We start from the raw sequence: 16,608 nt of genomic DNA on the forward strand, positions 1-16,608 counted from the left end.
CACTTGAAAGGCAGAGGACAGAATGCCAACCTAATTTTGGTGTATCCACGTCTGGTTGCTGAGGGGCTCGCTATGTCCCACTAAACATCTAACTCAGGGTTTTACAGACAACTCAGGGGGCGCACTTTAAAGGAGGGGAAACAGGATGCTAAAACAATTTGTGTGTATCCACTGTCTTGTTGCTGGAAAACCCAACCAGACTGCTTTCTCTAGGTTTATTGTGGGTACAGTGACTGTCACAAACTGGATTTTAGTGTTCGATGTGGGAGGACACTAGGATGACCATAGTACCCTCCTCACACATACCCTTAACGCCCAAGTTTAGCATCCCCAAAGTCTTTAGCCATGTTGAGAATCCTCAAAGCTCTGTTGGTTTGGCCCCCACACCTTCACCCCACTGCTTAGGATGTGTTCAATCAATCAGTCATTTGAGTCATTCCCCCACTAGTTCATGCCATGCATAAATGTGGCATTTCCAGGCACCCACTTCAGAACACTCTCGGACCGGAGGAAGAACAGAAGAGGATTGGACCTGTGGTCTGTGACCTGAACGGAACTGTGAAGGACTTTGTAGGAAGCTGGCTCTCTATATAATAAATTCAAAAGATATATTGTGTAGAGAGTCCAGGTATCCCTTATGAATGGACAGGGCTTGCTTTAACAATCCGAAGGTGCTCTTTTTGTGGTAGTGTGGTCGAGCAGCCTTAAGCTTATCAAGGAGGAGTGTTAGGCATTTGTTGTAGGCACACAGTCAATAAATGATACGCAGACACTAAATAAGGAGAACCACATCAATTTAGAAAAATAACCTGTATTTTTATATAATTTCAGACACCAAGAACTTCATTATTGGGTAAGTACTTTTTAAAATAGCAATTTTTAAGAAAACAGGTAAATACACTTGTATTATATCGAATGCGTTATTGTTATCCTTTGTGGAAAAAAACATATACTGATTACGGATACTTACAGGACCAATCTTCTGGAGTTAAGGTAGGCATGCGGCGCGGTCTAAGGCAGGACCAACAGGCCACCTCGGTAGGCTCTGGAGCGTCCGGGTGCACAGGTGCTTTTTAACGTTGGGTGCCCCGTTGGTTTCAGTGGGAAACGGTCCTGGGGGAAAAGGCTGTAGGCTGGGTAGGTGAGTGTGTAGTCCAGTTGAACCCACAGAGGAATTTCAGTCCTTGAGATGCTCGGGCACGTAAGGACACTCTCGGTCCACTTCTACTCAGGCTACGGGGCTCGGTGCTATGGTGCTTTTAGGCATTGGGTCCATGCTGTAGGATACACTCGAGGTTGAGAGGGGGCCTGCACTAAGAGGCTGCAGGCAGTGACTGGGAGTCCAGTCGGCACAAACACAAGGTGGGGTTCGACTCTGGAGGGTCTCAGGACCTCGTTGGTACTGTTGTCCCACTTAGATTCGGGCTGGGGGGGGCACAGGTGCAGTGGTGCATTCCAGTGTTGGGGTTTTGGCTGCCCAGAGTCCTCACAGTTCTTCTTGGGTACCTGCAGGGTGGAGAGAAGTAGCTCCGCTACTCCATGGGAGATAATGGCTGCTCCTTGAAGTACTGGCAGACCTCCCAGGCTTTTGGAGGCAGAACAGCTGCAGGACGAGTCATCTTTGGTGCAACTGTCAGGGACAGCAGGCAAGCCAGCAGGCTTGGCACAAACTTAGTTGCTGCTCGTCGGTTCTTGCTCTTCGTGGCTCTTTGGTGTCCTCCTTCTTCTTAGGTCAACAGAATCTGCTTTCCTGGTGTCAGGGGCTTCCCTAAATACTAGATTTAGGGGTGTTAAGGGGAGTGAAGGCTGGTAGCCAATAGGCTACTTTCCCTTGGGGTCACTACGTCCCTATATGTCCACTTCCTGTGGGAAGTGGACATAACCGTGTCCCAGAGTTTCTAATTCTGACATCACCAAGATGGCAGAAGTTTCCTAAACGGCGGAACAGCAGGCAGCTCACTATAGGGGTGACACTGGCCTGGTAGTGCACCACGCCTCCCTGTATATCTAATTTCCAGCCTGTCTTGGTGCCAAATGACCCCAAGGAAGGGGGTTGGGATTTCCCCCTGTCTGGGAAAGCTGTGATCACATATCTAAGGCGGCAGAGGCCATCTGAAGCCTCCTGTCTTGATATGCTGATTACTAAAATAATCTGCTTGGAGGGGGTGCCACCAACTCTGGCTAGAGCAGACATTGTTGCTGCCATCAGACAGCGTAGGCCGTCACCTGCCAGGGGGTCAGAAACTTGTCTGTGGTGGATTCTGGATGCTGTTTATAAATTCGTCTTTCCAACGTTTTCACAAGAGGAAAATTGCAGGCTCATTCTATGGCGACTTCCTTTTGTCCCTCAGAAGAAGCAACAAACTAACCAGTTTCAAATGCACCTACTCTATCATCCATTCAATCCCTCGCCTGCAGATTGTCCTGCCAACTTAGTGAGAAACTAGAAAGGAAATTCAAGCATTGCAAGCAAACCTGCTAAATCTGCAGTATGATGGAGGAATGTGCCCCTTCCAACCAACCCTCAACACCTGAGTGGTGGATGGGATCTATCATTCACAATGTCCATGCTCCACCTCTTCTACATCACTAGACCATCAGCAGGTCCACGCTCCACCCCTTGTACATCACTTGGCTTTCAGCATGTCCACACTCCACCTATTGTACATCACTCGACCTTCAGCTGGTCCATGATCCACCAATTGAACAACACTCAACCCTCAGCAGGACCACGCTCCACCCCTTGTACATCAGTCAACCTTCAGTAGGTCCACGTTTCACCCCTTATACATCACTAGACTTTCAGCAGGTTCGGGTTCCACCCCTCGTACATCACTCCTTCTTCAGCATGTCCACGCTTCACCCATTGTACATCACTCGACCTTCAGCATGCCCATATTCCACTTGTTATACATCTCTGCACTTTCAGCATGCCATGTTTCACCCCTTGTACATCACTCGACATTCAACAGGCCCACGCTCCATCACTCGACCTTCAACAGGTCCACGCTCCATCACTCGACCTTCAACAGGTCCACGCTCCACCCCTCGTACATCACTAAAGCACCATCGTACGGTCGGTGTACAAGCTACATTCTTATCAGTTAAGATTGAAGTGATTACTTAATATGGAGCTTGAAGTCACATGAAGTAATGCAATCAGGTTGTCAGTAGCGAAGTTACTTAATCTAATTTTTCAATAAAAACTTCCTCCAGATTCTTCTGCTGCTAGGGGGCAGGGCGTTTAGTGCAATCAAAGGCTGTACACTACAGAGAGACACATTTTGCTGGCTGGGTGCAATTCTTAGCAAGCACCTTAGTTAACACATCTGCAGTGTGAGATTTTCAGTAGGCGAAAGCGTGACATGTTGCTGAAAGTGAAGCCAACCCTGTCAGATGCTCAGAGAATAATGAAGCTTCCCTGATTAGTGGCGGATGCGTCGTTATGGTTTATACTCGAGCATGCAAGCACCTTGATAAATGCATTACAGCTGGGGTGCTGTTCGTGAGATATAGCACTTTACAGTTGAACGTGTTTACTTCAATGCAGCTGAGAAGTCGCATTAGGTAGCACTATGCCATTGACTTTACACATCCCTTGTACGAGGATAGCTTTCTAGAACAGAGAACGGCACATTGTATTCCGTTCAGTAGAAACCATAAAATTAAAAACATTCCCATAAGAGTCAAGATCTCATCTTCGACAGCACAGGTGAAATGGGACGCATGGTTAATATGGAGGTACGATTTAAATCACTCATGGTAATATTTATGTGATGTTATGCACAGGACAAATTGCCCAGACACTGCTGTGTCCACCTTTCATTTAAATATCAGTGAGACTCCACAATGTGTAGAATTGCTCAAATCCCCAAAGATTTAAGGGGCGTAGGGATTTTGCAACACTGATAGAAAAAACGTTGATAAAAAAATAAAATTAAAAAGCGCTATTTAGTCCATGTTGAATGCTGAGTAATAGAGGAATATGGAGATAGTACACAATTTATTGTTTGGCTAACTCTCATTAGAAACATCCATTGACAAAGCTAACAGGTACAGCCTTGGCAAGCTTTTGCTATATTTTTTTAATTCAAAACCACAAAATAAAAACAGGCTACCCAAAAAAACTTGTTGCTTAAACGTGGACGCTGGCTATAAAAATATTAAATTAAAAAAATAACCCACTTCATATAGTTTTAATAGAATGGGACAGATGCTTCCTAGAAGTTAGGTGTCCTAAAAATGTGTACAACCCCTTTTAAGCCGACAGCACAGGGAAATATGATTCTTAATGGCGCAAAAGTTTAAGCACACAAAGATGATTCAAGGATAATTAAGAATAGAAAGGAAAAAGCACTGTCAAAGTAAAGGCCCACCAGAAATGGAAGTAAAATGCAACTCTTTTTTGGATCAGGCAAAATGCAGTCACTAAGAGCAAGAACTCCAATGGTAGAAATGGGCTAAATCATTAACTTATGCTATATGGTGCGTGGCCACATCAGGAGAGGACCTCCTACAGGCAGACGCCTGCTAATTTCCAACTGTCTGCCTCCTTTATAAAGTTATAAACAACCTAAGGACACAACTGCTAGACACACATGCTAGTTTCAGAACCAAGTAGACATGCCTGCTTGAATGTTATCTTTTTAATAATGCTGAACTTGTTTTTTTTAGACATTTTCAATTCGATTCACTACATTTTTGAAACAGTTGTATGGTGCTCCTAGAGAGTGACGGTGCAGTGAAAGTGACAATTAGTGCAAAAAGTGCATACGTGCTATGTGCGAAAGTATATACATGTGCTGATAGGGATAGTGGGATATTTTGAGTCAACATCCATGGAGAGAGTGTTGCTATCCACCATCAATATATTAAAAACAATCCAAAGATGTTATTTTGTCGATGTTTTGATGAATGTTTAAAAACCCCAGGTATTTGTTATTAAAAAAGGGGGTCATCATCAGGACGAAAATTACATAGGAGACATCAATTGTTAGGAGCAGCTAGTCTCAAAGTCAAGGGGGTGATTAATCTTCAGAATATTTTGAATCTTTCATGTAGGCCCGTCGGAGGCGAGACCCAAGGCTCTTCAAAGGAGCAAAGGTCACCTGAAGTTCAGATTAATTAAGCGTGCCTCTTATATTCGCATGAGCCCATCACAGTAGGGACTTGGGCTTCTTAAAGGTGCATGTGTCACCTGGGAATTATTCAAACAAGTGCATTTCAAATCTGCATTTCCTCAGTCTCCGACATACAACGTCCTTCACGAATGGGCCATGAAGGGCCCATGTGAATTTTTGAAGCACGCTTGATTAATTTGAACTTCAGGGGACTTTAGATTTTCTTCCTGATAATGACCCCGTTTTGAATAAACACATACCCGGGGGGGGGGGGGTCGAAAAAAGAACATGTGGATTGTTTTTAATATATTGATAGTGGATTGTAACACTCTCTCCACGGGTGTTGACTAAAATATCCCACTATCCATGTCAGCAACATGTATATACATTTGTACATAGCACGTATGCACTTTTTGCTCTAATAGTCACTTTCGCTGCAACATCACTCTCTGGGAGCACCTAACAATTGTTTCAAAAATGTTATGAATCGAATTGAAAATGTAAAAAAAAAAAAAAAAAAAAAAAAAGAGTTCAACAAAATAAATGTATAATTTTGAGTTAAATGTGTTAAAATGTATTTGTACCTTGGAGTCAAGGGCTACACTTCCCCTGTAGGGACCACCTCCTTGTTAAATATTGTCCAGCCCAGGTCTCTGGGTTACTGGGTTGCCCCTTTTATTTCTAACGATCTTTTTAATAATGACAAATCCTAACATAAAACTAGGATTTCAACAGGCATAAAAGTTACTTCTTACAATATGTATGTATATTATGATTTATCTGCTCTTTTCCGCATAAGTATATGGAAGGCTGATTACAAAATGTTATAAAGCTCTTCCGCCCCATGGCGGAGGTTAACACATTATATTTAAAAAAATCTAAAAACCAAAGAAACCATAATGAAGTAGATTTCCGCAACACAACAGTCTTACCCCGGAGGAGTTAACTTTCTCAAGCTTGGAGAGTGTTTAAACTTTGGAATGTTAAAGTCGCTTGCTCTAATAGTCACTTTCGCTGCAACATCACTCTCTGGGAGCACCTAACAATTGTTTCAAAAATGTTATGAATCGAATTGAAAATGTAAAAAAAAAAAAAAAAAAAAAAAAAGGAGTTCAACAAAATAAATGTATAATTTTGAGTTAAATGTGTTAAAATGTATTTGTACCTTGGAGTCAAGGGCTACACTTCCCCTGTAGGGACCACCTCCTTGTTAAATATTGTCCAGCCCAGGTCTCTGGGTTACTGGGTTGCCCCTTTTATTTCTAACGATCTTTTTAATAATGACAAATCCTAACATAAAACTAGGATTTCAACAGGCATAAAAGTTACTTCTTACAATATGTATGTATATTATGATTTATCTGCTCTTTTCCGCATAAGTATATGGAAGGCTGATTACAAAATGTTATAAAGCTCTTCCGCCCCATGGCGGAGGTTAACACATTATATTTAAAAAAATCTAAAAACCAAAGAAACCATAATGAAGTAGATTTCCGCAACACAACAGTCTTACCCCGGAGGAGTTAACTTTCTCAAGCTTGGAGAGTGTTTAAACTTTGGAATGTTAAAGTCGCTTGCTGCAGGGAAGCCTTTTGACATATAACACTATCTTCAGCACACAACCTTTTACCCAAACTAAGGCACCAATGATTAAAAGAAAGACAGAAATGTACTGTTTTGACTTATGTCTAAGTATGCAGAAGCTTTCAGATCAAAATGGAATTCACGGACGTTCTCAGGACTCCTCTCGATAATGTTAAGCTGTTGCAATTTCCCAGAAGTCTTCATGAAGTCTATGTTACTCTGCTACATATCAATTCACAAATGCCTAACGGGGTGTACTTTAGATACTTTAACATGCCATACAAATGTATTTGACTTTAAAACTTATTAATTACACACACACAATAACGGCTTTTACAGTGGAGATAGCCCCCTTACTCTGCATTCCACCACTTTTGGGGGTATTCTCAAACCATTCCCAATGCAATAGGTATTGACAGGAGTAAACATCCGATGGTATCAATGTGCCTAACATATTGTGGATACACACGTCTGCATACTTCAATCGGCATTCTCCCTGTGCTCCCGCAACCTAAAACATGAACAGACTTGCTCACACATAGAAAAGTGCATCATAAATGTCTCCTTTTACTTAAGAACATCTAGTTACATGTGCAAATTTTGGGAAAAGCAAACGTAAATTAAGGTATGTGGGCACCAACTTTCAACTTCGATTTTCAGGTGAAGTCAGAAAGGTGAAGAAATAACTACAAAGGCTCTGGCACAGGAAACGAGGCAAAGAGCAACTTTGACTCAGAGAAGATACAACCATTCACATCTAATGTACTCTCTTGAAATACTATGTAGATCAGTCTACAAGAGAACCAAGACTGAACAACTCCAATAGACTGTGTGTGAAGATAACATTTAAGCCAGTCCAATCACCCACTTAAAGCCACCCATGACCACTCAACACTTATCACCAACATGTGGTCATATTGAAACATCCCATAAGGAGACTGAAATTTTGTGAACTTTTTGCACATTTACCAATAGAATTAAACGTTACTTCAATTGAATTCTAGAATAAATATCCCCTCTGACTTTTGTATAAATAGGCTGAATTATTTTTCTCACCTTTTACTTTTTTTAAGCATTGTTTCAGTAATAAAAAGGTACTTTTTTAAGAGTCCTTTTCGATGAGATCCTGAGGGTTTTATCTTTTAAGTTGAGTCAAACTGCTCCTACTCAATTCTGCCTCTTCCAGCACCACTAAGGAAACTGGCCTGCTATATCCATAAAGGTTGCCAATGGTACTCCAAGGACGCATAGACTCACTGTGGACTATAAACCTCTGGAATGAGGCATTGTGGGAGCTCAAGTAAAGCATATTATGTCTCCAAACGCGCTCTTACTCCTTCACTGTGAATCGGCTCCACATGATTATAAAGTAAATGGAAGACTTCTCAAAGTATGCGTGATTACAAATGCACCGAGCAACACCAGTGCTAAATTTAGTGTCACTAATGGTTGGATGTATTCAACAAAGCTTTGCTCATTTATTTTTTGCTCGATTGTGCCTGTAAGTTTACGTTTTCCCCACTAAGTCAAATCTTCACGTTGCTGGTAAGTGTATTGATGCATAAAACTTGACAGCTGTTTTCAAATCCAACGTGGAGCTTCCAATTCCCTCCTTTTGACGCCAGCTGTATATGGACAGAGTAGATGCTCGTTCATTTCAGATCGTTTATCGAGCTCCAAGCGTACCACATACTGTGGAATTGAGGGACTAATGTGTAAAAGCTTTTGGAGCCGGTTGCTTCTTATGGGTCTAGCTGATTAGAACAATATGAGAAACAACTGAACAATAAAAGGTCAGTAGGACAATGTTTGTATCCAAGAATTTAATGATGGATTCAAATTACATGGTCAGTTTGAAAAGTGCTATTTGATTTCTAGCAAAAAGGGAGGGTGTCAAGATATCAGAAGAGCGATACAAGAGGGGCAGAAGGCGCTGTAAAGTATACAACATCAGTCTTTAAAGAGTTGAGCATGATAGTGGAGAGACATCCAATACCACAGGATTGTGAGCCAGTCAGTTGTTTGGCATTAGATGCAGAAAAGGGGATCTTATCAGCAGCATAAAAGTGATAACGTCAAAAGTAGTAGGTTTTTTCTACAAATAGAGAAAAGGAGAAAGTTGAACAGCCTTGTGGGACAACGACTGAAAGAGGGGTTAGCTGGACAGTGATGAGCACAAGGAGATAGGAGAGACTAGTCGTGTCCATATGACTGGATGGTGAGCAGTAAAACCACAGCAGAAAGTTCAGGAAAGGAGAATTAAGAGATGAGGCAGCTAAAGTGAACCATGGTGAGATTGTCAGCCAAACATGCAAGTATTGCCTCTGATGAATGAGGTTATCAAAAGCTAGCTTTTATGGATGGATGCGATTATAGCCAGGGTCCTGACTAACCCAAGGTTCTTTGAGTATTTGTCCTCATTGAAACCCATGACTCCATAAGAAAATCTAATTCGATATAGTTGAGCACACTGCAAATGGAAATGAAGCAATTACTTTCAAGGGGTCTGTGGGGTTGCTCCTTTCTCCCTAACCTGCTTTTATTTTTGCACTAGAAAACAAACTAAAGCTCAATGAATATCGCACTTTCAATACAGTGTTTGGAAGCTTGTCTATTAGATTAGTAGAATATGAAGACAAATACAATGTACACAGGTTATAACTGTCAGAAGGCCAAACATGTTATGCATAAAAAACCAGAGGCCGTTAAATCATTTGGTTTTATATAAACATTAAAATCCACTAATTATAACTTGGCGCATGAGCCTTAAAGATAGCTGAAAAACTTAAATCGGAAAAAAAAGGACCTAAAACAAGAAACCACTTTGATGACAAATATTTTGACACCTGCCGCATGAAACAATCTGTTTGATTCAAGCCATTGATGAGGCGGTTCGAGTCAACGTCGATCCTCACAGTTGCTTCACTTCATACTCATTACACCTGACAGATATTTGCCAACCTGTCAGCATCGGAAATGAAGCTCTATAGCTACAGACCCCAGCCGCAGGGCTCAAGGTAAGGATTTGAAGCACGAGTACTTTATTTCTCACTTTGAGGATGGGATGTGCATAATTTCTTAGCAGCTGTTGATTTGAGTACATGAAAAGATGTAAATTCACTTTAATGTCCCCCTTCAAAACGAGCAGCAACAATATCAAGCTGCCTTCTTGCACCACGTCTCTGTTGATGTCTCTGATCTGGGCATTACAGTAAAGGCCAGTGGGCTGTTTGGGCTAACTAGTCCTTATCCGCCATTATTATTTTCTCCTTTTAGGAACAATGGCCTTATTCCATAGAGTAAAAGAGTTTAGCACATGCCATAGGATTTCAGTAAGCACGGCTTTACAGCATGCATTGTGTTTTCTGTTTTTGACCCAAACAATGCTTCTTTTGGAGGGCAAATGCACCATGTTAGAAATTGGGACATTTCTAAAGACTAGGTTTAAAAGGGCCAGGATCCCCACAGATGGGAGTAGTGCTGCACCTGTAAATGAGTGCCTGGCAGACAGATCATAGCAGTATTGTTTTACCATTGAACTACAATGCTCCCTCTGCTTTCACTACCTCACACTTTGTAAGAGAACAAATAGACTGTTCTCTTCATGACCCAGCATTTTAAAACCATCAACTAAACACCAGCTGAAAACTCAAAACATATCAAGCTGATCACAACAGAGGCTAATATTACAGTGCAGAATAGATGTGGCACCAAGACCTGCAGGTTGGCTTTTCAACTGGCCTTGTACATGACGGCATGCAATAAATAATCTGGCTTCAAGTGCTAGAAATGCTAATTAAACAAATAGAAGCTCACTATTGTCCCTAATTAGATCTCTTTCTTCAAAACCATACCTAAGCAGGGAAAGTGTATTTTATTACCTACCTTACACCCCCTTCCTTTAATTATGTCCCAAGTGTTATGCCCCACTATTAGTGTCCTGCTGACTGAATTACTGCTAAACCCTGGCATAACTCACGTTGTTTGCTGGTACAGAGCATCATGTACCACAAATGCAACCTCACCTTCAGCGGTCTACCTTTACTTGACAGGACCCAAACAGCATAGGGTCTCTAGGCTGGTAGGATCTCATGGAGTCGCACCCTACTCACTAGTGCTTCCTCGCTTCTGGAATATCCGAACCTGCAGCATAACTAGGTTAACTCATTTAGAAGGCGCACAGTGTACTGCATGGAATCAGGTCATCTGATCCAAACGCTTGTTCAAGAAAGCCTACAGAGTGCATACTTCAAATTTAATAGATACAGACGAAATTCAGTCAAAATATCTTATACCTAGGTCAGTAATGCAGCAAAAAGTCAAGTACCATCAAGACCTTTGGTTCAACAAATTGACACCAGCGTTAAGTGCATGCAGTCAGAATTGCAAGTATCATGAACTAGAAGTTCGGTTTTCTCAAACTTTTTATAGTGCAACCCGAAGACATCACTGGGAACTTTTCCAAGACTTTATTTGAACTGACGATGTATCGAACTTCCTTTCCGAATGTCTGTTTCCCCGAACATTCCAAGGCGGAATGAATGAACTGCGCATCCTCTTTCCTCCATCAGGCACAGTTATTTGTAACACAGAAGTATAACCTAATGGTGCAGACATCTGAGAACCAACCTTTTACATGTGTAATACATTGACACTTTACCGAAGGCCATTGATTAGCCCCACCATCCAGAATTCAAGTTATTTGTATTAATGCTCTGCTCCTCCCAAGCAGTCAAGGACTGGTATTTTATGTTATCCTGTCAGGTTAATAATATACTGACTCAGTTTAGAGTCAGCTGTGGCCTTAAGGAGTGACTCCATACATGCCACGAGACTCGTGTACACTCTGAAGCAGCACAATCTCCAGAGAAAATGTGCCACCCTACCTCTTAATTGCCCCAATGACAATAAAAACGCGTACACCACCCTGACCAGTCTTCAAAATACCACATGCAAGTACTCCAAAAGCTTAAAAAGTAAAGTGCTTTAATGTAATCCTAATACCCAGTGACTTCAACAGTTGTTAATGGCAGTTTTAAGTGGTTAGATTCACCACCATACACTGTCAGTACAATTTCAACTCCTAACTCAAGTGCCAAGGGTACACTTGTTTCAGAGTGTTCGGTTTTGTAATTATAAGCAATGCACTATTGAAAAAGGTGGTTTATTTACTTGTGGTGTTGTCTACTACACCAGGTCGCAGTGCGGCTACTTTGGAGTATTTTCATAAGTGGAAGCATTAGAGTACATACAGATAAATAGAATGCAGAAGGGCATTGTCACCGAAGTACATGAGATGATAGGGAGGGGAGGGGTTATAGACCTCTCTAGCACATCCACACTGCATTCTCTGGTTAGACACTCGAATGTTGGGTGGCCTGAGTCCAGCATTCAAAATCACGCAGTCATCATATCATCCAATCAATGTTCCTTTGAAAAGCTTAGTTTCCAGTATTTGTCAGAAGATAAGATAGTTCACTTGGGCCATCTGGGTCAGAATAGGAGTGTTCCATAGCCTTTGGAATTAAATGGCGACGATCCCGTCACCATGTTTTTAGTACTATCTAGTATTTAGCATCAATAGATGGCAGAACGTCAATCAGACAGTCCTTGTCAATGGAGTGAGGACCCACTGTCTGTGGGTAGCCCAGGCCCTGTTCAACAATTGCTGGTGCATGGTGCATAACAACTTAGTCCTCTAGGGCACAGGCAACAAGTGAAGTGTTTTCAAACTTTTATGAATGGATAATTTGTTCTCAGACGAAAAAGGAGTGACATTTTGAGAAGAGCAATATTTACGTTATTGTACTTTAAATGTGCTTATGAAAAAACGTGTTTCTCCATGCGAGACAAATAACAGAGCTCTCATTACTCGTCTAGAAATTTCAGAAAAATATAACCTTGCACTCCATAAATAGTTTTGCCACTGTGTGAGGAGTTATAAAACAACAGAGTGCTGTCCTTTCGTGATATCTTATTTATGAGAGATGGAGACATACGGTGTGGGTTGATTTGAAACTTCAAAGAAAATTACGCACGTGGTTGGGAGAGTTAGCCGGAATTACACTTTTAGAAATCGGGGCTGGATGGACTGGTGAAGGAGATAGAAATTCCAGTGAAGGTTGGAGAGATGCCCATTGTCTATCCCTTCGAAAGTTGGCAAGATATCCTTACCACATACAGCAAGCTCAATAAACATCAAATAGTAACATCTAGGGAGAAAAGTTGTCAAATATACATTAAAAATACGTTTGATGGATACAAACTAACCCTATGTTGGGAAACTGAAAATATAATATAGGCAATAAAGATTTTCCAGAGGAGATTCCTCATGCATGAAAAACATTCCACTCTGCTGCAGAAGCATGACTCAAAACAAATAACAGGCATCTAAATTTAGTTAACTGTCTGTGTCTTTCTGATCTACAAACTTCTTCAAAGCTGTAAGTTCATACTACTTTAAGACTCAACAAGGTTCGAATTAAAATACTTTAACTAATGAATTCATCATGTCCAGGGAATTTTCTTGCAGCACGACGAATCACATGCAAGGAGTCGCCCACTTCAACAAAACAGTCTTTACATTGCTAGGAGTAGGACTTCTTTTGTTGTGCTAACAATTCTACTAACACAGAAACCGCTTAACTATTTTTCATGATTGAAGGTGAACAACTTAGGCGATGATAGACTCTTCTGTTGTGTTTGAAGTACAAAGATTATACAAAAAATGCAAAACAACATTTTTTCTTAGAATAACAGAAAAGGGTATTCACTAAGAATATAATACACAGGTATGTAAAGCATGCTGCATATAATTTGGAATTTAACATGAATATCTCAGTTAACAGATTAAGAGGAACTTGTCAGACCGATTAATAAGATACAGGTTATACTTCAAAACGTTTGAAAAATCTCTACGAGGTAAAAAAGAAATGTGCGAAGAGACGACAAATTTATAGCTCAAGACCAACATCATTTGATTAGTGTTTCAACTCAGAACATCGCAAACAACTAAGAAAGAATAGACAAAGTCATATGCAGAGTTTTGGTAAAGTTCTGCTATGATTGAAAATGATGCTGAGCTAGAGATATTTAATAGAAAACAGAATGGTGGCGGGCACACCTAAGAAAAGCATTATAGTAAAAGACTATACACGACACTTGGCTTGCCAATTTTCACATAAACGTGCTACCAGTCACTGACGTTATATACTCCTAAAAAACCTTTTCTAATAACATTCAAATTTCACTAAAAGAGGCAAGATGCCAGATACAAGCAAGCACATAAGAAGAATAAAGATGTAACCCTTAAGTGAACTACAGTTTCTTACAGGCTTAAAAGCGTTCACTTACTCTTGTTATTTTGAGTCACAGAATTGCATTATGGTTTTGCAAAGTGAATAATTATGTGGCTAGCCTTTCAGAAGACTTTGGATGGTAAATGATTCAAACACGTAATAAAAAAAATTGTATAGCAAAAAAACAGCTCCTTATATTCGAAATCTGTCCATGGACAGCAAATCTGTCAGCAGAGAATCCAAAAGGAGGCTAACAAAATCCTATGCAAGCTTCACAGATATTGCCAAAAGCTCTAACCTAGGGTTATTCGTAAAGAAGCTCGCCTTCTTAACGTACTAAATAGCTGACACATACAATAGGACAAATTGGGAATCAAGACGCTTCGGCATTCAAGCGCTTTAAAAGATCTGTATCCTACCCTATCCTATATATTCATGTTGCCTTTTCATATCTATAGTTTCCAACTGATGTACAAGAAGTGTCTTAAACCGAACAGTAGAAAAGATAAGACTCATTTCTTTGTTTGATTAAAACAGAGGAAGTTAAAAAAAAAAAAAAAACCCTAAGTCCCACTGGTTAAATATCAATAGTAATATTTTTTTTTTTAAAGAACTCTCCATCTAAGGCTATTATTAGGCAAGGGCCCCTTAATTTTTATCTAGCGTCAAATTACTTCTTATATAGATCATTTTAACGGTATCCTTTGCTACTCTACTGCCACCGAAAAAAGTGATAGTCTATCTTTGAAGTCAAATGCTCACAAGTGAACACATTTCTTTTGTGTTTGACAGCAGCAGTGGTGGTGGGCGTGGCATACTTACAGTGATATCAGTGGTGTGAGCATGTTTTTCTGCAACACATAATTGCCGAAGCAACGTATGCATCAGACAAATACTCCACTTTCCTTACCTTGGTACTGGATGGCCATAAGTGTGCCTTTTAATGTCAGTGGTTTGGTGGGGGGTGGTATTTAAGTGTGCAGGAGCACTAGCCTGTGTTTCCCTTGAACCGTGTGGTTGGAATTGGTAGTAGTTAAGCGGTAGTAACAGGTAGGAGGTACTGCTGTGTTTATGGTCAAGGCTAATTGTCTTTCATGGTTTTAAATGTATGGACTCTTGAAGGGTGTGTGGGCAAGTACACACATGCAAAGAGAGTTGGCTGAGACATTAGATATGATTGCAAATGGATTATTACCCCAATGTGAGTGACAGGAGCACATTCCTTTAGAACTGGTGGGTTTGGAGGTGTGATAACCACATCCTACTTAAGGTCATGGAAAGCATCCTTTGAGGTAAGTACAGAGTGGATTGAGTAGGTTTTGAGGGGGTGGCAGCGGGATCCAGCAAAATCGGTATGGGTGTGATGATCCTGAGCTTCTTTGTTCAGGTGTCGAGGATTTGATAGGGAAGGGACTTACCCCATCATCTTTTAGTTTCCAGGATCCCTTTTGTTTGGCAGGCACTGGATGTGTTAAGAAGGAGACTTTACTTCCTACGCCCTCCTCCTTGTGTTTCACCTGTTGACATTACTGTAGAATAACTGAGCGAGTGCTGGTGGGGAGGATGTTTTGCCCTGGTCCTTGGGGATTCAGGTACTCATGTGATGGATGGGCTGGAGTGGAAGCGTACCTCTTTGTGGGTGCTAGTTCTCCTGTAGTGTGGGGGGCTGGTTGAAGAGCTTTAAGTATTAGAGAAGCTCTCGTCCCATCACTTGATGGGGAGGCTCTGTCTTGGACGAATACTGGCTTGTGGTGGAGCTCTGAGAAAGGGTATTTTTCTGTTCATGGGTCCTGAAGAACATTTGGGTGAGTGGAATGGGTGGAGTATTGTGGGTGTTGTGTGTGTTGGTATCTTCTTGCTATCCACCTGCATGTGTGGCCTTGTTACCCAGTAGTGGGGTACTGCCTGCATTTTGACAAGTTCCCAGCCTGTGATGGGCTTGCCTGGGTGTGGGCTCACCTCATCCTCCTTGTGGTTCCGGATGCCTCGCACCAGGTCCTGCAGGTTCTTATCGAACATACGGTCAATGCTGCCCTTCACTATCTTCAGAGCCATGTCTGAGGGCGCCCCCGGGGGTGTCCGTTCGGTGCACCGGAGGGGATGGTCCTGGGAACAGGGGGCTGTGCTGTTCCAGCCCTGGGTGAGATGCTGCGGTAGGCTGACAGTGGCTTCACATCCCGGGTGTAAAGGATGCCGCACCGTACAGTGTCGCGGGGATACGGCTCCTGTCACTACCACTCCCCCAACACCTCCCGTCAGCAGCTGCCGAACAGCAAAGAAAATGGCGTCCGCTCAGGTGACAGCTCGGTCGAAAGCGAAAGCGGACAACTTCTGACAGGCGTCGACATTATGAAAGGACTACGCTTACAAATTGACAAAAAATGAACAAATTATCCACGTCGAAAACAGCTGCATATTTAGAACTTGTCCGTGCAGATCGACCATTATAACTATGAAAGATAAATAAATATATAGAGCGAATTTTGCTCTCATTTTAATGACTTTACAGTGGCATTCAACTACAGGCTAAACGTTTCAAGATGGCCGCCAGTATTATTTTAAAGAGAACTGACCTTAAAATGTTTGGACTATATTAAAAAGCAGGG

The 16,608-nt window shown here is 41.5% G+C and overlaps 1 protein-coding gene across 2 annotated transcripts in view; it reads right to left on the minus strand.

The window, feature by feature from the left end:
* The window catches only part of AP3D1 (adaptor related protein complex 3 subunit delta 1), a 293,074-nt gene extending 276,752 nt beyond the window's left edge, over positions 1-16,322 (minus strand). For both annotated transcript variants that reach the window (XM_085636830.1, XM_085636829.1), the window contains exon 1: positions 15,962-16,322. In XM_085636830.1, coding sequence (XP_085492956.1) covers positions 15,962-16,057 — 96 coding nt within the window. In that variant the 5' untranslated portion in view covers positions 16,058-16,322. The remainder of the gene's footprint in view (positions 1-15,961) is intronic.
* Between the last annotated feature and the right edge of the window lie 286 nt (positions 16,323-16,608).

This window comes from Triturus cristatus, chromosome 12, assembly GCF_964204655.1.
Source record: "Triturus cristatus chromosome 12, aTriCri1.1, whole genome shotgun sequence".
Lineage (NCBI taxonomy): Eukaryota > Metazoa > Chordata > Amphibia > Caudata > Salamandridae > Triturus > Triturus cristatus.